This window comes from Benincasa hispida, chromosome 2 (assembly GCF_027475165.1).
Source record: "Benincasa hispida cultivar pf3 chromosome 2, pf3_genome.v1.1, whole genome shotgun sequence".
Classification (NCBI taxonomy): Eukaryota; Viridiplantae; Streptophyta; class Magnoliopsida; order Cucurbitales; family Cucurbitaceae; genus Benincasa; species Benincasa hispida.
The window spans coordinates 13,309,236-13,328,013 of NC_143479.1; the positions used below are offsets into that span (position 1 = coordinate 13,309,236).

The 18,778-nt window shown below is 40.1% G+C and overlaps 3 protein-coding genes across 4 annotated transcripts; 1 reads left to right on the top strand and 2 right to left on the bottom strand.

Moving 5' to 3' along the window:
* Positions 1 to 3,067: 3,067 nt before the first annotated feature.
* On the top strand, positions 3,068 to 4,388 carry HVA22E (HVA22 homolog E). Its single transcript, XM_039023541.2, has 5 exons — positions 3,068 to 3,377; positions 3,476 to 3,502; positions 3,589 to 3,711; positions 3,894 to 4,065; positions 4,206 to 4,388. Exons 1-4 carry the CDS (start codon positions 3,331 to 3,333, stop codon positions 4,051 to 4,053), a joined length of 357 nt encoding a protein of 118 aa, XP_038879469.1. The 5' UTR covers positions 3,068 to 3,330; the 3' UTR covers positions 4,054 to 4,065; positions 4,206 to 4,388.
* A 184-nt stretch (positions 4,389 to 4,572) lies between these two features.
* RMI1 (recQ-mediated instability protein (DUF1767)) lies at positions 4,573 to 14,180 on the bottom strand. Of its 2 annotated transcripts, none has more exons than XM_090310737.1 (8): positions 13,499 to 14,180; positions 13,154 to 13,324; positions 12,886 to 13,031; positions 12,505 to 12,632; positions 5,807 to 6,222; positions 5,573 to 5,683; positions 5,365 to 5,493; positions 4,573 to 5,212 (listed from the first exon to the last, which is right to left on the bottom strand). In XM_090310737.1, exons 1-8 carry the CDS (start codon positions 13,529 to 13,531, stop codon positions 5,075 to 5,077), a joined length of 1,272 nt encoding a protein of 423 aa, XP_090166863.1. In that variant the 5' UTR covers positions 13,532 to 14,180; the 3' UTR covers positions 4,573 to 5,074. The 2 variants fall into 2 exon arrangements, with proteins under 2 accessions (XP_090166863.1, XP_038879467.2); XM_039023539.2 differs by having other exon boundaries at positions 13,482 to 14,151.
* Positions 14,181 to 14,662: 482 nt separating this feature from the next.
* SWI3A (SWITCH/sucrose nonfermenting 3A) lies at positions 14,663 to 17,958 on the bottom strand. Its single transcript, XM_039024687.2, has 7 exons — positions 17,789 to 17,958; positions 17,062 to 17,600; positions 16,453 to 16,941; positions 16,085 to 16,263; positions 15,952 to 15,998; positions 15,303 to 15,463; positions 14,663 to 15,178 (listed from the first exon to the last, which is right to left on the bottom strand). Exons 1-7 carry the CDS (start codon positions 17,871 to 17,873, stop codon positions 14,999 to 15,001), a joined length of 1,680 nt encoding a protein of 559 aa, XP_038880615.2. The 5' UTR covers positions 17,874 to 17,958; the 3' UTR covers positions 14,663 to 14,998.
* Positions 17,959 to 18,778: the final 820 nt, after the last annotated feature.

Here is an 18,778-nt window from a genome sequence, read left to right on the forward strand (position 1 = left end):
GTGGAGGTTGTGAGAAACACTTATTGTGCCATCGACTATTCAAATTTGTATTGACTGACTTGTTTGAGGGCAAGAACAAGTGTCGCACAATCGTCTTGAGACCCTTACGGGGGTGCGATTGTGAAAGTTAGTATTAGAGCCAAGTCGGCTCGTGAAGTTAAGAAGTTGTGATCATGTATGCTACGAAACAGTTGGGCAAGTCCCATGTTGACCAGTTGGTCGAGATAGAAGAGAAAATGCTATATCTAATATATTATAGAAGTCCCTGATTAGGTTTGATTCCTAGAAACTCAGTTATAAGAAGTCTCTGACAAGGCTGATGAAATCAATGTGGTGGCTGGCCGCTTAGACAGGATGCTCATCAAGGAACTGTTGACGAGGGAGAAACAAAAGAAACCCAAAAAAGTGGGTTGATGTATGTAGATGTTTCGATCAACCATAGATCGGCCAAGAGTACCATGGTCGACTTTAGAGCTACCTTTAATTTTATGTTTGAAATAGAAGCCAAACGCTTGAATCTCTATTGGGAAGGAGGCACAAGTAAAATGAAAGCAGTGAACTCTGTGGCCTTGTCTATTATAGGAATGGTAAAGATAACAGTCGTAAAGTTGGGGGATTGGAGTGGCCCTGCCGATTCTGATCGTTAAAATGGACGACTTTGATGTGTTGTTGGGGATGGAATTCTTGCTTGAGCACAAGGTAATATCGATACCCCTCGCAAAATGCTTAGTGATCACAAGGTCTACACCCACAGTTGTGCATGCTGAGATCAAACAGTCGAATGGGATAAAGATGATTTCAGCTCTTCAATTGGAGAAGAACCTTACCCATGAGTCAATTGAAACCGCGGAAGAGAAAGCCCCTCAAGACATTCTGTGTGTCTTGAAAAAGTTTCACGTTGTCGAGCCGGACAATTTACAAAAATCCCTGCCTCCCAGGAAGATGAAAAGGAAGCCCAGATGCCGAAAGTTCCTACTAGGGGGACAAAGTTCGGGTAAGGTTACGCCCAGAACAGTTTCGATTGAAAGGCTAGAAAGAACGTCACCTCATGAGCAGCTATGAAGGACCATTGGAAGTCATCGAAAAGGTTGGGAAAGCCTCTTATCGAGTATAATTACCATCGTGGATGGAGATTCACCCTGTCATCCACGTAAGTAGATTGAGACCATATCACCCCAACCATGCTGATGAGCGATATAGTGGTGTGACATATCCACCTGCCACGACGAAGAGAACGACAGAGGAAGAAGTCAATGAGAGACTTGCTGGAAGAAGCAACAAAGTTAGAAAACCAAGACGAGGTTTGGAAGAGTTCCTAGAGAGATGGAAAAGCCTCCAAGACAGAGAAATTCATTGGGAACGCATAGAATACCTCAAGGCAACTGCTCAAAGATTTGCTGAGTTCGAGCAGAGTCGGTTGACAGAGACATCAACCAATTGAGTGGGGGAAAATGTCATGGTCATGCTTGTCCAGGACATGTTTCCCATGGTCGCATGTTCGCCTCTATCTCTTTTTACCATGCTTTCATCCTATGTATTTCATTTTGCTAGTTAGTTTACTTTTTATGTACTTTTCTTAGTATACGACCACTCGCCCATTTCCATATGCAAGGGTGACGAATGTCTTTTTGTTCAGAATGCACTATATAAGGGTAAGACTGGTCATCATATCCTTATACCTGAGAATCATATGTTATAAAGTCATTGTTATTTCTTATTGCTTTTTAACTATACGACTAATCTTCATTGCTCAATCATGCTTTCAAACGTTTGCGAAAACCTTTTTCTCTAAACCCGTTTTCTAAAACATTTTCTCAAGAACGGGGGTGGAGGTTGTGAGAAACGCCCACTGTGTCATCGACTATTCAATTTTGGATTGGCTGACTTGTTCGAGGGTAAGACAAGTATTGCACAATCGCCTTGAGACCCTTACAGGGGTGTGATTGTGACACCATGCACATACAAGAGTTATTTGAAAAGAATCAAGATATGGAAATTCAGAGGCAAATATATATATATATATATTAAGAAAGAATCGAGATATAGAATTACATAAAACTGTAAATTTTAAAAGAATTTTTTAAAAGAAGAAGAAGAAGAAAATTAGGGAGAGATGTTGAGTAAACGTTCATTGATCGGATGACAAGCAAAACCTGGGTTGTTTGGGATGGGAAAATCTTTTGTATATTATTTCGTTCATCTAACATCAAAGTTAATGTTGAAGAAAAAATTTTGGACTAATCATAAATCGTCATGTGTCTCAAATTGAAATTGAAGATAAAAGTTGATACACTTATGATGCCTCTTGTTGCCATGAGCGATGAATCGAATAAGCTAATTTAGATATTAATATTTAAAAGAGAATTTAGATTTTAATGTTTGATTTTGAAATATGTCAAAAAATTTATGAAATATGGTAAATCATACCTCCTTCATGTATAGGATGTGAATTGTATCCCAAAAATACCCTCAAAACAGAATCTTCACCCAAAGACCAATCAAGCTCAAAATTAATTAGACTCAAAGGTCAAGCCCAAACCCACACGAACATGAAAACTCTATACATATCGAAATTCTTCTTCATTCAAAGAGTTTAGATTATGCGTAGACATAATTCTCGAAGACTTCCTAAATTCTTGAAGACTGAACATCCACGTGCTATGTTTATCAAATTAAACGCATTTAACAGAGAAAATCAGATGCTCAACTATTAAATATCAAACACAAACACATGTATATAAATCTACCTAAATCCAAGTTCAACTTATCGAAGCACGTTTCTTTGAAAATTCCATGCAAACAAAAATATTTCAAAAATAGGTAAAACTTATAAATTAAGAATATATATGATCTAATGAGTGTATTTTGATGAAGAAATACTATACTGTAGTAGAAATTTTATGATATAGATTCGGGTTTGGGTTTGGTCAAAAGGTGCTAGGGTTGTGGACAAGTTCACCGACCACGACATTCATGAAAAGAAAGAACACGTGGCAGTAGCGTTAAACACGGGGAAGGCACCTCACCCCATTAATTATTTAATATGAATTAAGTAATCCTAATTAAAGCTTTTAACTTATTAATCTCATTCATTATTCAGCGAAGAGCGTTAAGGTATCAGCGTATTTAGGGAAGGGCGGTGCTAAATTAACAGGCACGCCTTGAAGGAAGAATTAGATGCTGTCTCTATTGCTGCCACGTGTTCGTCCTTTTCAGGTCTTATAAAAATATTTTCCCTTCCTCTTTGACCAATCACCATTACAATTCCCATTTCCCCATTTCTTCCACTTCATTTTTCTCTCCCTTCCGATTTCAATCTGCCGTAGAAAAATGAGTAAATTTTGGACGTTGGCCACCCAACTTCATACTCTTTCTGGGTCGGTATAAATTTAATCCAAGAACACCCTGGTAATTTTGGATGTGGGTTTTGTATTTTTGTGGCTAATTATTATTTTGTTTTCTATGATTCGCACAGGCCTGTTTTGATGTTGCTGTATCCTCTGTAAGTTTATCTCTCTCTTTGTCTCTCTCTGTTTGATGCTGTGCTTTAAGGGGAAAAAATTTGTTGAATCGTTTTCAATACAACAGATATGCGTCGGTGGTAGCCATCGAAAGCACCTCCAAATTAGACGATGAGCAGTGGTTGGCTTACTGGATTATCTACTCATTTCTCACTCTCATGGAGATGGTTATTCAACCTATATTAGAGTGGTTAGTGCAAGTTCTAGATTTTCCCTCTTTTTCTTTTCTGTTACAAAATTTATCCACATGGGTTTTTGGTTTCCCTGTTTTCCTCTCCTCTGAACTTCTGGGCAGAAATGAAAGAAAAATTTATGGGTATAGCAGTTACTTTCTTTAGTGGCTTCTGAATGTTTGATAGGTTCGATTTGCAGGATTCCAGTTTGGTATTCGGTGAAATTGGTATTTGTGGCGTGGTTGGTTCTGCCACAGTTCAAAGGTGCAGCTTTCTTGTATGAAAGATTCGTGAGGCAGCAAATTAAGAAATATGGTGTAGGAAGCAATTCTGGTGATGCCAAAGCCAAGAATCACTAATTCACATAATTAGTGAGTTTTCTTCTTTTAATAATAATTATGATGACTACACCCTCGCCTTTGTGACTCATCTTTTTTAAAAGAAGTTTGTTATTTTCTACAAATATACTAATGAGATGTCTTTGATCTGCTTCTTGTCTCCTTTTGTGAAGTGGATTAGAAAGGGAGTTGGAATCTTGATAACGAAGGTATCATAAAGAAGAATTGGTTGCTTCATGGTGGACCATCTTTCTGGATTTGACTTCTTTTGTCTTTTTTTTTTTCTCGTTTGGTTGTGCTAAACAGAACTAGTATTGGACATCCTTGTAAATGAAACAAACACTTTTTTTTTTTCATTTTCCCCTAGTTTTATAAGCTATAACTGTGTTGTGTGTCGACACAATTTGACGTCTAAAGAATCTCAATCTTCAAACAAAATCTTCCGTAGAATTTTAAGAGAAAAAAGATACCTAGATGCGACAGATGAACTTACGTTTGAATGCGATAACATTTATCCCAAATTGTAGCTGACCAGAAAGATTGTGAACCAAAAGAAACGTATTTATTTAGACATCGACTGACTAACAAACTTATTAGAAGCATATCTTGTCCCAATCTCGGGTATTTTCATAACTAGAATTACTATGAGCATGTACATAATGGACAACAGAGGACGTTTGAAAGATTGAATAAATATAGAATGTCACAGTGCTTGTAGGAGAAGCATTCGTAGCATTCCCTAAAATCTTTGCTACTCCCCTCCAGTCAGCAATCGGGTTGATTGCTGTTTAACTATCTCTTTGCCATGGATATTAACCTGATAGATTTCTTAAAAATGAACGTCCCAGTACAAGAATACCAATGTCGATCAGTTTCGGCTCTCCTCTGACAACTGGGCTGAGTAAAGCTTCCAGGAAAAAATCGACTTCATTTCCTCTGGATGCTGTGTTGATGATCTATAAAACCATTGATTTTGTGCTTGCAATTATCGCCAAACGGAAACATATGATTTTGTGCGAATCCGCGGCCCGCCCATCAAGCTCTATTCATCAGTTCGAATAGCATTTGAACACGTGAGTCTTCTCAAAAGCAACTGAGCATCAGATTCCAAACAACCCTCCGCCATCTCAAGGACAACTGGCAGAAAAGACGTTCTATTCATCTCAACCAGCATTGTACCCTTCGATGAAACAAGATATAAAAGAATGAAACTCAAAGCAACTAAAAGTATACTGAATGTGCAAGTAACATACAGAAATGGCATAATCTTTTGAAGTTAGCGGGAGGGGAGGAAGCAATTGAGGGTTAGAATACTTGATGCCATCAATTTACCTCAAAATTTACCAAGAAAATTTGGAACTGTCTCATGGTCTCCTTCATAGCACTCACGACTTTGACATCAGAAGAATCGAGAGCATCTGTAACATCCTTGGGAGAATGGCCAATCGCTTTTAGCACAACCTAATAATCAACATAAGAAGCAGTCAGATACGGTCCTCTTTGACTAGGGTACGCATAAACTATATGGTATTTGACTCACCTCGTGATCAATGAGGATCTCAGAAATGAGGCTGCCGTCATCAACATACACATGTAGCTCGTATGTTGCCCTTTGCTTGAATTGAAATCCTTTTACACCAGTCAAAAAGCACTACAAATACAAAGATTATGTTTTCAATTTCAGTAAAATATAGAAACAATTAAATTTCATAGTCATTCACCATGCCATGTTCAATATGAGCAGGTTGCAATGAAATATGAATTTTTATCCTACCTTGATTTTTCCACGAACTGATGGAGACTTTTCCTTCACTGCTGCCCACTTAGCCGACAAACTAGCCAAGTAAGTGAAAGGAATTTCTCTATCACCAGATAGAATGAGTGGATGCTCAATATCGACCATAATGGTATCCTCTTCCAAGTTGGCCGTATTGGTATCGTCTACTGAATTGAATGTATCGGTGTCATCGATCGGATTGACCACATTGGTGTCCTCAACTGAATTGGATACAATAGTAGGCTCGGTACTAGCTCCACCACTGGGAACGGAATGTGAATGAATCTCCTCAACATTTGAAACAAAATTAGAAGATAACTCAGAATGAGCATTTGTTCTTCTGACAGGAGTAGTAAATGCATCACCAACTGGAGCAGTAAATGTTTCATTTCCCCTATGGAACGTGCCAACACCTGATAGTCAAATGAGCAACAGTGACCTCTTCAATTGTGAAAAGAAAAGGAAGGGGAAAAAAAGGTTGAAAACAAAGAAAATTTGGAAGAATGCACTATCTATAACAACAGAGCTCTTTCCAGATTATACAGATTGAACATGAAATTCAAGACCAACAACCAATAATAATAAAACAAACCTTATAACCTTATACCCAAGATAAACTTGGCTGACATTTGTTGAAAGTAGGGTTTTTTCCTTAGGGGTATTATTGTAAATGTCTTCTACCCTAGGACTCTCTACTATCTATTTATTCACCCTGTTCTCTTGTATTCAGTGTATCAATTAAGAATAATAAGAAAAAGGTCTGTATCGTGGTTTTTCTCCCTGTTCTAGGGTTTCCACGTAAACTGTGCATTGGTCTCTCTTTTCTTATATTTCATCATGGTATCAGAGCATAGCGACGAAACCCTATCCATCATTGACGAGAACCAACCACAAACATCTTCTACAGACGAAGCTCCAATCATGGACATGAAAGCTATTATCCAAGAAGCTGTAAAAGAATACCTCCAATCTGCCTTACTGCAACTTCTTCCAGCCACCATAGTTGCCGTCCAGCCGCCGCAGGGAGCGCCGTCGACATCGACCGAGGGTTCCGTCGAAGGACAGAATCGTGCGGTCGGGCCACAAAAACCCTCGTTCGCGCCGACCATGCCGCACGAGTCGCCAGCCGTTCCTTTCGACCAGACGAACTGCCGACCCGACACCCTCCAATCTACCCAGCCGCGACCGCTTCGGGAGCCAAACTGAGGAAAGGAGCCGATCACTTCTACCTCTATCCAACCGCAGTTTTCCCAGGTGCAGATCCAAACTACCGACCCGACGCCGCCACTGTCTTTCCAAGCGCCTCAGCCTCCGATCGGGTTCTCTCCGGCCGACGCCCTGATTCCAGCATACCCAGCTGGTTTCTCTCACAACCAGCCGTCGGTCGAAGGCCTTTTTCCAGCCGCACCAAATCATGGTGGTTCGGCCCAGTACCCTGACAATGTTCAACGCAGATTGGCCTATCTTCCAATGCAGATTTCAGATTTGGAAACGGCCCTTGGCCCAAACCCTCAATCAGTCACTACAGAGAATCCGGTAAATTCGTTCTCTATTTTGCCTAATACAACTTATTTAACTGACTCAATGGGAAATACTACAGGATTTCTGGTAGAAGAAAAATTGAATGGGGAGAATTATTTTTCCTGGTCCCAGTCGATCAGAATGGCCCTCGAAGGAAGGCACAACTTCGGGTATGTAATAGGAGAAATTCCGAAACCTATCCCAGGCAATCCTCAAGAAAGAATCTGGAAAGGGGAGGATTCTCTATTATGTTCTATCCTCATCAATAGTATGGAGCCACAGATTGGCTGACCTTTACTGTATGCAGCAACTGCTAGAGATATCTGGAAGGCAGCTAGGGATCTATACTCAAAGCGACAGAACGCATCTCGATTGTACACGTTACACAAACAGGTCCATGAGTGCAAGCAAGGGGCCATGGATGTTCCTACTTTAATAAATTATCAGTGTAATGACAAGAGATGGACCTTTGCCGAGAAATTGTTTGGAACTGCGCACAAGATGGGGCCCAATACTTGAAACTTGAAGAGGCAGATCAGGTGTATGTGTTTTTTACTGGATTGAACCCAAAATTTGACAGTGTTCAAAGTCGCATATTGGGTCAACGACCTACTCCTCTCAAAGAAGTTTGTTCAGAGGTTCAACTGGAAGAGGATCGGTCACATGCTATGAACAATCCCATGGTTGTTTCCACTGATGCATCAGCTTTTGTTACGAAGGCTTCCAGTGCTGACGGTGATAAAAAGCCCACACCTGTTTGTGAGCATTGCAAGAAGCCATGGCATACGAAGGACCAATGTTGGAAGCTGCACGACAGGCCCCCGAACAGTAGGCAACGACAGTCACGTGACAAATCCTCTGGACGTGCACTTGTAAGTGACTCGGTTAATGAGAATACACCGCATCAGCCCTCGGCCGATAATAAGATCAATTTGAGTGTTGTCGAGGTGAGTGCCATTGCACAATCAGGTACTTTTCCATCTTTTGGCCTTATTAGCATTAATGGCAAGAAACCCTAGATTGTAGATTCAGGGGCCACAGATCATCTCACCAGCTCTTCAGACTTGTTTGTTTCATACTGTCCGAGTGCGGGAAATGAATGTATTAGAATTGCAGACAGGTCTTTTGCCCCGGTTGCAGGGAAAGGAAATACCTCTCCTTTTGATGGTTTAGTACTACGTGATACACTTCATGTGCCTAAAATTTCATATAATCTTTTATCGGTCAATAAATTACAAGAGATCTGAATTGTAAGGCCATTTTCTCACCAAATTTTGTTGTGTTTTAGGATCAGAAGTCGAGGATGACGATTGGCACTGCCCGGCACGATAGGGGGCTCTACTTCCTTTCCGACGATGCTTCTTCTAGGGAGGATCATAAAACTGGTTTTATGTCTTTAAATTTTTCTACTTCCGAAAATGACTTTATGTTATGGCATTATCGTTTAGGACATCCAAACTTTCAATATATGAAATATTTGTTTCCGCATTTATTCCGCAATATTAATATAGCGTCTCTAAATTGTGATGTATGTATTCATGCCAAACAAAGTCGTTTTACTTTTCGTTCTCAACCTTATAACTCGTCCAGTCCTTTCTCCCTCATTCATAGTGACGTCTGGGGACCCTCACCTACTACTACCTCCACTAGTAAACGTTGGTTCGTCACCTTCATAGACGACCACACACACCTCACTTGGGTGTTTTTACTTCCTGATAAGTCTGAGGTGTCCTCCATCTTTCAACAATTTTATACCATGGCTGAAACACAGTTCCATGCAAAGATTGGAATTTTGAGGAGTGATAATGGACGGGAGTTATTTAACACCTCTTTTCGTGACTTTCTTGTGTCTAAAGGGATTGTCCACCAGAGCTCGTGTGCTTATACTCCCCAACAAAATGGAGTAGCCGAGCGTAAAAATCGTCATCTGGTGGAAGTTACCCAATCCTTAATGTTGTCTGCCACTCTTCCGTCCCATCTATGGGGAGATGTCATTCTTACTGCGGCTCACCTCATTAATCGCATGCCCTCTTGTATCCTTGACTTTCATAATCCCTTGGACCTATTCAAAGAATCCTATCCGACTATTCGCCTAATTTCTGATGTACCCCTCCGTGTCTTCGGCTTTGTCGCGTTTGTCCACTCCCATGGCGCAAATCGCACAAAATTCACCCCTCGTGCTCAGAAATGTGTTTTTGTTGGGTACCCTCTCCACCAACGTAGGTATAAATGCTATCATCCGTCCTCTCGTGTCTCCATGGACATTACTTTCATTGAAGATCAACCCTTCTTCCCCGTTTGTCATCTTCAGGGGGAGAGCTTGAGTGAAGAGCCTAACTGGTTCTCCTATGAGATCCCTTTAGGGGAATCCGCCCGATTCCTTCTCCTAGTTTTGAAAAAAGTTTGTCCTATCCTCCCTACCAACCAGATTCCATGGATAACCTACTATAGGAAGAATCTTAGAAAGGAAGGGACGCCACCTGTTAAACAGCCGGCTCCGGTCCATGAATCAGACCCTGCATCTAGTCCAAGTACGTGTATCCCTGAAACTAATGATGTTGATATATGTATGGAGACTGACAAGTGCAAGGAAGATAAGGATGAAGGAGGTGACAATACTGAAAATGTGACAGATGAGGAGACAGCTAAGAATGATAGCAGTAAAGGAAAAATGCCAGTTTTTTATAAGGAAGTGGAAGATACTATTGAAATCTTTGATATACAGATGACCGATCATGCTGAAAAACCTAGAGAGTTGGAAAATCATGATGCCTTTCTCGATCTTCCAATAGCACTGAGGAAAGGTACTCGTTCATGCACAAAATACTCTATGCACAGCTACATGACATATAGCAATCTGTCTCCCGAATTTAAAGCTTTTACTACCAGCTTGGACACTATCATGGTCCCAAGTAGTATTCGTGAAGCAATGGAGAGTTCTGAATGGAAAACGGCTGTTATGGAAGAAATGAGGGCTCTTGAGAAAAATGGAACATGGGAACAGGTGCCTTTACCTGAAGAGCACAAGACAGTTGGATGCAAATGGGTGTTCACCATAAAATACAAATCAGATGGGACAATTGACCGATATAAGGTCAAACTGGTTGCTAAAGGTTTCACCCAGACCTACGGAGTTGATTACTCTGAAACATTCTCTCCCATGGTCAAACTCAACACTATTCGGGTTTTGTTGTCGATTGTTGTAAACAAAGATTGGTCACTTCACCAGTTAGATGTTAAAAGTGCATTCCTGAATGGAGAACTTGAAGAGGAAGTCTATATGAGCCCCCCTCCTGGATTCGAGAGTCAGTTCAAGCACAGGGTTTGCGGACTGAGAAAGTCATTATATGGACTGAAATAGTCTCCAAGGGCTTGGTTTGATAGGTTCACCACATTTGTTAAAGCACAGGGATATAAACAAGGGCACTCAGATCATACATTGTTTACGAAAAGGTTCGACTCCGAGAAGATTGCAGTCCTCGTAGTGTATGTTGATGATATTGTTCTGTCTAGTGATGATGAGGGTGAAATTACAAGGCTCAAAACAAGAATGGCCAGAGAGTTTGAGATTAAAGACCTTGGCAAGCTGAGATACTTCCTTGGAATGGAAGTAGCTCGATCAAGAGAAGGTATTTCAGTATCGCAACGGAAATATACACTGGACTTACTCAAAAAAACAGGCATGACTGGGTGTAAACCCGCTGACACACCAGTGGAGTATAATGCAAAACTTGGTGTTATAGACAACAAAGTTCCTGTTAACAAGGAAAGGTGTCAGAGGTTGGTTGGAAAATTGATCTACCTGTCCCATACAAGACCAGATATTTCATATGCAGTAAACGTGGTAAGCCAGTTTATGCAAGCTCCCTATGAGGAGCATATGACTACAGTTGAGCGTATTCTTCGATACTTGAAGGGGACTCCTGGTAAGGGTCCGATGTTCAGAAATTCTGAAAAAAGAACTATTGAAGCTTATACCAATTCTAATTGGGCAGGCTCTGTTGTTGATAGAAAGTCAACCTCTGGTTATTGCAGCTTTGTCTGGGGTAACCTTGTCACCTGGCGAAGTAAGAAACGGGGAGTGGTGGCCAAGAGTAGCATTGAAGCTGAGTACAAGGCAATGAGCTTAGGGATATGTGAAGAAATCTGGTTGAAGAAGGTGTTGTCTGATCTTTACCAAGATAGTGAGCTTCCAATGAAATTGTTTTGTGATAATAAAGCAGCAATAAGAATCGCAAACAAACCAGTCCAACATGACATAACCAAACATGTAGAGATTGACAGACACTTCATTAAAGAAAGACTAGAGAATGGGAGCATTTGCATCCCCTTTATTCCCTCAAGTCAACAAGTGGCAGATGTTCTCACCAAGGGGTTACTTAGACCAGATTTTGACTATTGTATCAGTAAGTTGGGTCTTATTGATATTTATGCCCCAACTTGGGAGGAGTGTTGAAAGTAGGGTTTTTACCCTAGAGGTATTATTGTAATTGTCTTCTACCCTAGAGCTCTCTACTGTCTATTTATTCACCCTGTTCTCTTGTATTCAGTGTATCAATTAAAAATAATAAGAAAAAGGTCTGCATCGTGGTTTTATCCCTGTTCTAGAGTTTCCACGTAAACTGTGTGTTGATCTCTCTTTTCTTATATTTCATCAAGATTCATAGCTAATCTAGCGGAAAATATCAAATGCCTTGTGTAATTTAGTCTATTTTATATTCAGATAACTATTAGGAGTCATTTTCAAATAATTCTACTTGACGATGAGATTTACATTGGATTCTAGCAGGAGGTTTGTTCTTCCTACTTTGAAGTTTATAATGTTTTTACATTCCAGAATAGGGTATGAAATTTATTAGGAGTGGACAAGCATTTCCCTTCCTCTTCCACTTTTTGTTTCCTTGTTCTATCCATGTTTTCCCCCACAACGGTCTGTATCAATAGTTGAAACAAACAAGAGAACGCAAAAAGGCACATCATAATGAGAGAATGAAAGTAGGCAACATTGCCTAATATAGAGAGTAGTAACAGCTATTTGGTCTATAAAGTCAGGAATCTGACACACTGAACATCATACCAGGTATGTCATCTTATTCAACACCCGTTGACAAGGGAAAAAATCTTTCTTTTTCCCCCGGGAAAGAAGGGCAGGGGAATATATAACTGATTAGTACCTTGGTCTGAACGAGAAGGTTCAGTATCCACTACTCTGCTAGGATGCCCAGGATCTTGAACATTGTCTGATGGCCATGCAGCATGTGTTGCTCTACTTGCCAAAGGAGGAACCACGCCCGTCCTCGTTCTGAACAAGTATATAAATCACAAATTATTGAATAACAGAAAACAGTGGAATAAGCTCTTCTGAAGAGAAAGACAGTCCACCGAGAAGTACTGTGTACGGTGCATGTTTGAAGTCGGCAAGTAATCAATTACAAAAGATAAAAGAATAAGCTCTAAACAATGGAAAAAGAAATCTTTCGACGACAAAGAAAATTGTACTGTGGAAGCCAACAAAGGTATGGATGAAAACTATGTACTCTAGGAATTAATGATACCTCCTTCCTCTAGGTGGCTTGCTCACTTCGTCAACAAGCCGTTTCCGAGCTGCCTCCAATTCCTCAACCAGGCCTCCAAGAACCTCAAAAGCTTCAGGTACAAGCATTAGAAGCCCACGTCGTACACTTATATTGCAGATTACTACCTGTACAAAAGCTATAAATAATTGATCCCTATCATCAATTAATCATGTAGTGTAGTTTCGAAGCTCATAACCTGGTTGGGGAAAAAATAACAATTGAACGAGGATTGAGAAATTTAAGAAACCTTCAACCCAGCAGGTGCCAAAACTTCAAGATCCCTGATAGGCCTGTATTCCATGCCAAAAACTCGCTGAACACCATCCGTCATGGACAGTTTAAGGCACCTCTTAATATTGGCAGGGGCAGTCTGATATCTACCTTTTAGACCACAACTGATGTTAACTATCTCATCGACCTGAAAAGGCAAACAGATCAGCAAGGACCCTACAACCCTGCCTACCTCAAGCAGCAGGTCATTCTTATAACTCTGAAATATTAGTACGGGGACCAAAATGTTGTTTTAACCAAAAAAGAATTTATGGTAATGAACTCAAGGAACTGGCACAAATAACCTGCAGTACGTACGGACCAGGGAGATCAACGAGATGCATAGAATCAACATTTTGAGGCAGGACACCAGCACCCGTGTAATTCATATCAGAAACCAAGAACTGCTCGAAACACAGCTTTCCTTTTTCCGCAGGGTTGAGGCTGAAAAAACCTGGTACAAACCCTTGTAGGGAACGGATACAGGCATGCAGCCACTCTCTCTTTAAGCTTAAACCAAATCCTCGAAGGAAGTCGCTTACAGGACACGGCGGGTGGGTGGAAGCGACAGCAGGACTGAGCGGGTTCGGGTCGGGCGAGTGAGGGAGAGAATGATCAGAATCCGCAGAGGGAGGGGAGAGATGGTCGGAGACGTCGATAAAATCTTGTTCCTCGTCGTCGGAATCGGGAACTTGGAGGGGTTCAGAAACGTTGGGATTAAAATGAGAGTTGAGATTGTCGAGAATGAGAGGCTGAAGAGAGGTGGGGGAGGAATCAGGACAGTGAGAGTTGTGTTCCAAGTCTTCGTCGGAAGACCAGCTCAGGCGAAGGCGCCTTCTGGTCATTGTGGCTTCTTTTTCACTCGGAAATTAGGGCCTTCTTCCCTCTGGCTATGTAGTGCGCAGTCGGGGCGGTAAAAGCAGAATCAGGGAGATGAGTGGAGAAGTTGTAATTTGCAAATAATAACCCTTTTTCAGTTTGAGGGGGAATTATTAATTTTCACTACTATTTTTAACTTGTGTCGTTAATTTATTCTCCACTTTAGGTTGGTTAATCCCCAGTCATTTTACCACATTTCTACATTGCTGTGCATTGCCACTTTTTATTGATAATAATAATTTTTTAAAAACACCTCCTCTTATATTTATCTGTTATTTTTGAAGAAGCCTAATTTAGTTATCACATAAACTATAATTATATTATCTTTTGGAAGATTAGATAAGCCTGAGTGTAACGCCAGTGCCTTCAATTTTTTAAAACTAAAGGCCACTCATGCTTAACCACCTTTGTTGTTATTCTTCACATTAAGCGCCCACACGCGATGCTGTATTTTTCCTTTGGTATTGAAAATCTGAATGCAAGTTCAATTCATTGTCAAACTATCTTCACGGCTGCATCTTGCAAATTGATTTTAATGGAATATTTGATGATTTGTTCCGAGTCATGATTTTCCATGGTACATTTCCACAATCCACACTTAGGGAGATTAAATATAAATTTTTTGCCTATACTGTATTTATATTGGAGTGGCTGCACATAAACTTGTACAGTCCAAATTACAAAGAAAAGCTCATCTCATAGACTGGATTTGCTTATTCCATATTACAAGCTCATGAAAGTAACCTCTTGAAATCGGAGGCTCAAATCTACTGTGAGACTACCGTCCTTAGACTCTTAGTTAGCGGTTCGAATTCTCTCACATTACCAGACATCAGGCGTGGAAGAAAATTTAGCATGAGATTAAGATGTAAATAATTTCTTTGCTACATCGAGTAAGATCATTTGGGACAGACGACTTAGCATAATGGTACAAGAATACTTGTCAAGATCTCACAGAAGGATAATCCTTCCACCTAGATATACCAAGATCAAATGCAGATTGCAAGACACTAACCCGCTCCATTAACAGTTTATCTTCTAGTTCCTCAAAAACAGGACATTCTGTTTCCATAATCAGCTCGAGATCTTCAAAATGCTGAACTTTGCATTGCATCTTCTTTATCTGTAAATGATTTTGACAACGAATAAACATTTATCACTTTGGCACACAATCGACCATGTTTAACAGGAACTTTAAAGTTTTGACCCACAGACTACTACAAGCGTGTAGTTCAGGGAATGTTTACCTGTGTTTCTATCATTATCGCCAATAAATATTCAATTTCTCTCTCTTCCTGATCAGCAAGTAATTTTGCATGTGCTGCGGCAGCACCAAGTGCTGTTGCAATCGCAGTTCTAACTCGTAAGATTAAAGGTATGTCATCTTTGTCCTGGGCCATTATATCACCTAAAGGGAAAGCGGAGATAGTAAAGGTTAAAGGCAAGGCAAAGTAATGCGCCAAAATGCTGAACCATAAAAACAAGAAAGGGAGCTAGCATTGATACCTAACCACCCACACCGAAAATGCAAACAATCCTACCTGTTAGGGCAGCGCACAGAGCATATTTTTATTACAGCAGACATGTTTTTCTATTTGATCCGACAAAGTGGAAAACTATGTATAATAGTCAATCAGCACTTTCAAGTTCATAATAAGTATCTTAAAAAGGTCAAAGGAATAAAGGTCATAGATTCAATCCATGGTGGCCACTTACCTAGACTTAATATCCTACGGGTTTCCTTGACACCCAACTATTGTAGGGTTCAAGCATATTGTCCCATGAGATTAGTTCAGGTGTGCATAAGCTAGTCCGAATACTCACAGATATTATAAATAAATAATTTTGTTTAAAAAAAATTTAAAAAAGAAAAAACAAAGGGTTCACAATAAGTACCTGATTGAGGCCTTTCCTTCGCCACTGAATCTTCATTATTGAGAATTCTATGGAAGAAAATTACAGATAAGTTTATCTCCAATGCCAAAAGAGTATTGGCCAAAGCATGAAAAGTAGAAACAAAAATACAAACCTCTCATCCTCATGATTTGATGTGGTGGAAGCCGCAGAACACGATCCATTAGGTACAAAAAATTCTTGATCATCAAAGATTTCTTTCGGATATAAGTTTTCGTCACAGAGTGCTGTAACAGAAGCAGTAGCAGCTGCCGCCATAATATGTGGTCCAACCATGCTCGATATCAAAGCTACCTAATAGCATAGGACAGATGCTCATGCATCAGCTAATGGGGAGTAAAATCGAGCCATATATATATTTTATAGGACGCCATTCAGCAATGAAAAGATAACCCGCAACAATTTCACTTCACTTCAATACAATCCAGTTAAATGTATTTGATAGAAAGAGATATGTAATAACACGTGATACATAAATCCTACCTGTTTCATCAGAGAACTGCTCGTATCTGGAACAGAACCGGTGCACTGTCGCTTGGGAGGACCTTGGTTCTCCTCATCTTCGTCCTCGTTTATGTTCTTGGTACATTGGTCTTCACTTCCGGCAATCTCCTGATTGTTAGGTGGAGGGTCTGTAATTTCTTTTTCGCTAGCAACATTGTTATTAGGATCACTAACCTCACTCCTTTGAGCATCAGAGCATAACAAGGAGTCCCCAAACGGCAACTCCACGAGCTTCAATATACAATCCACTTTAGTCTTGGTTTGAACATTTTGAGCAACGAGATCCCAATCATCTCCATGCTTCAAAACGGATTCCAAAAGAAGAAGAGTTTCGGCCTCAGTCCACACAGCTCCGATATTACCACTATCTTCAATGAACTCGTTGGTTTTCAACTCAAAATCTTCCAAGAGCCTCTGCTCTCCGTAATTTCCATCCTTGAAACAATTTTCACAGACTAAATAACCATCCTACGTATAATACGTGAAGACTAGAGTTAGACATTCATCAAAATCCAGTAGTGGAGATGCAATTGAGATTTATCAATAGATGCTTTGGGAATATTCATTCACGTGATAGCATGAAAGTACCTTGGCGCATTGATGGTATCTAGATCCACAATGCTGGCCACAGTTCCCACACACTAAGATTTTCTGTTTCAACAATTCGCTGAAAACATCTGAATAAGAAGTCAAAGGGGGCAATTTAAACCCGCTCCCATTGACGATAGCACTGTCTTCCACAATAGGAGGTGCTGAAATTGGCTTGACCGAATTTGGCATTGCTCCGACACGAATCCCATTGGGAACCCCCTCTTCAATCTTAATTACAGAACTCTCTCCATCTTCTACCTCCGCCAAATCATTGTCATCCGAAGTTGCGCCAAAGTTGATCAGCCCCCATGTCTCCAAGAAAATAAACACCTTATGAAGCAAATTAACATCTCCCACCAGAGACTTCCGAACTTCGGTGAATGTAAGCCTGCTGGAAGGCTCTTCCCTGTACCTATTGATAATAAAATCTCTATATTCTTTATATATACGCGGAGTTCTTGATATCGAGCTTCCATCAAAAAACTCCTTCAAAGCTAATTTCTCCGTTTCGTGGATTTCATCCCACGAAAACCAACCTGAAGAATTGATTAGAAAAATCAGTCCCAATTTGAAAACAGTCTCCTAAATTTCCCTTCGTTCTTTATTCAATTCCCTAGCTAGGTAGTGAGTATCCAAAAGAACCTGGAGGGGAGAGGAAGTGGCCATTTTCTAGGGTTAGGGTAAATGGACGGAAAATGCGAAAAAGAGGGAGAGATAGACTTACTGGATTGACTTGGAATGGTGTATAGATCGAGCTCTGGTTCGTCTGGAACTCGTCTGTAACTCGTCTCCCGCTGTGAGGTTTCCATCGCGAACCGCGCGGTGAGCTTAGTCCGGTCCGATGTAGATTTTAGTATTACGCCGATATAAGAGACGCAGAAATTAAAAGAAAAAAACGCGGTTCATTGCCTGCTGTTGACGTAATTATATGACGGCCCAATAGTGTGGTGGCCTGGTATCTCAGGGAGCTGGCTCTGCTCTCCTACTGGGCTCTGGCTAAGCCCACCTCTGTTTTGGGTCTTACTTTCTGGAGCTATTGGGCTTTCTTCTTCGCTCAACGCCTCAACCCAACCCGACTTTGGTTCTTAAGGTTTAATTAATATTTTAATCGTTCTTGTTTTAATTTAATTTTATTGGGTTCCTATCGTTTTAATCTTTTCTTTAAATATTTTATAATTAATCGACTAAAAAATAATTTAAAAATTATTGCCATGGTCATTTGTTGATGTTTTTTACGCGATACTTATTCTTGCATGGTTTATGTAGTTTAAAAACAATAGATTACTAAACAAACTTTAGTTCTTATTAGTTGAGCTTAAACATAATTTAGTTGGTTAAATTATGTGTTGTTCACTGATAAATTATGGGTTTGAATTTTGCTACCCACGTGTTCAGTCAAATAAAATGTTGATACAATGGTGTCTAGTGTTTTTAGACTTTTTTTTTTTTACTTATATTTAATATGATGTTTCTTTCCTTCTAATTCAAGTTTTTACTATATGTGAGATGTAGATAATTGGTGTTGAATTGTCAGTCTGATTTGGCTAGCTGTCTTTTAATTTTTATAAGACTCGTATAATTAAGTATATTGGTTTTTTCTCTCTACTACGATTACTCCACCGTTAAAGTACTAATTGTTTCGCGTTTGGTATTGAAATTGAATACGTGATGTCATTCAATATAATGTGTGTATTGGACAATAAGCATGTAGTGT

Coding starts and splice junctions, on each gene's coding strand:
- HVA22E (XM_039023541.2), top strand. CDS start 3,331: ATGAGTAAATTTTGGACGTTGGCCACCCAACTTCATACTCTTTCTGG. Junction 3,378..3,475: donor CAACTTCATACTCTTTCTGG/GTCGGTATAAAT, acceptor TGATTCGCACAG/GCCTGTTTTGATGTTGCTGT. Junction 3,712..3,893: donor ATTCAACCTATATTAGAGTG/GTTAGTGCAAGT, acceptor TTCGATTTGCAG/GATTCCAGTTTGGTATTCGG.
- RMI1 (XM_039023539.2), bottom strand. CDS start 14,021: ATGACCAGAAGGCGCCTTCGCCTGAGCTGGTCTTCCGACGAAGACTTG. Junction 13,032..13,153: donor TGGCACCTGCTGGGTTGAAG/GTTTCTTAAATT, acceptor GCTTTTGTACAG/GTAGTAATCTGCAATATAAG. Junction 12,633..12,885: donor AAGCCACCTAGAGGAAGGAG/GTATCATTAATT, acceptor ATACTTGTTCAG/AACGAGGACGGGCGTGGTTC.
- SWI3A (XM_039024687.2), bottom strand. CDS start 17,873: ATGGAAACCTCACAGCGGGAGACGAGTTACAGACGAGTTCCAGACGAA. Junction 15,999..16,084: donor TCAAATCATGAGGATGAGAG/GTTTGTATTTTT, acceptor TTTCTTCCATAG/AATTCTCAATAATGAAGATT. Junction 15,179..15,302: donor CGATAATGATAGAAACACAG/GTAAACATTCCC, acceptor AATCATTTACAG/ATAAAGAAGATGCAATGCAA.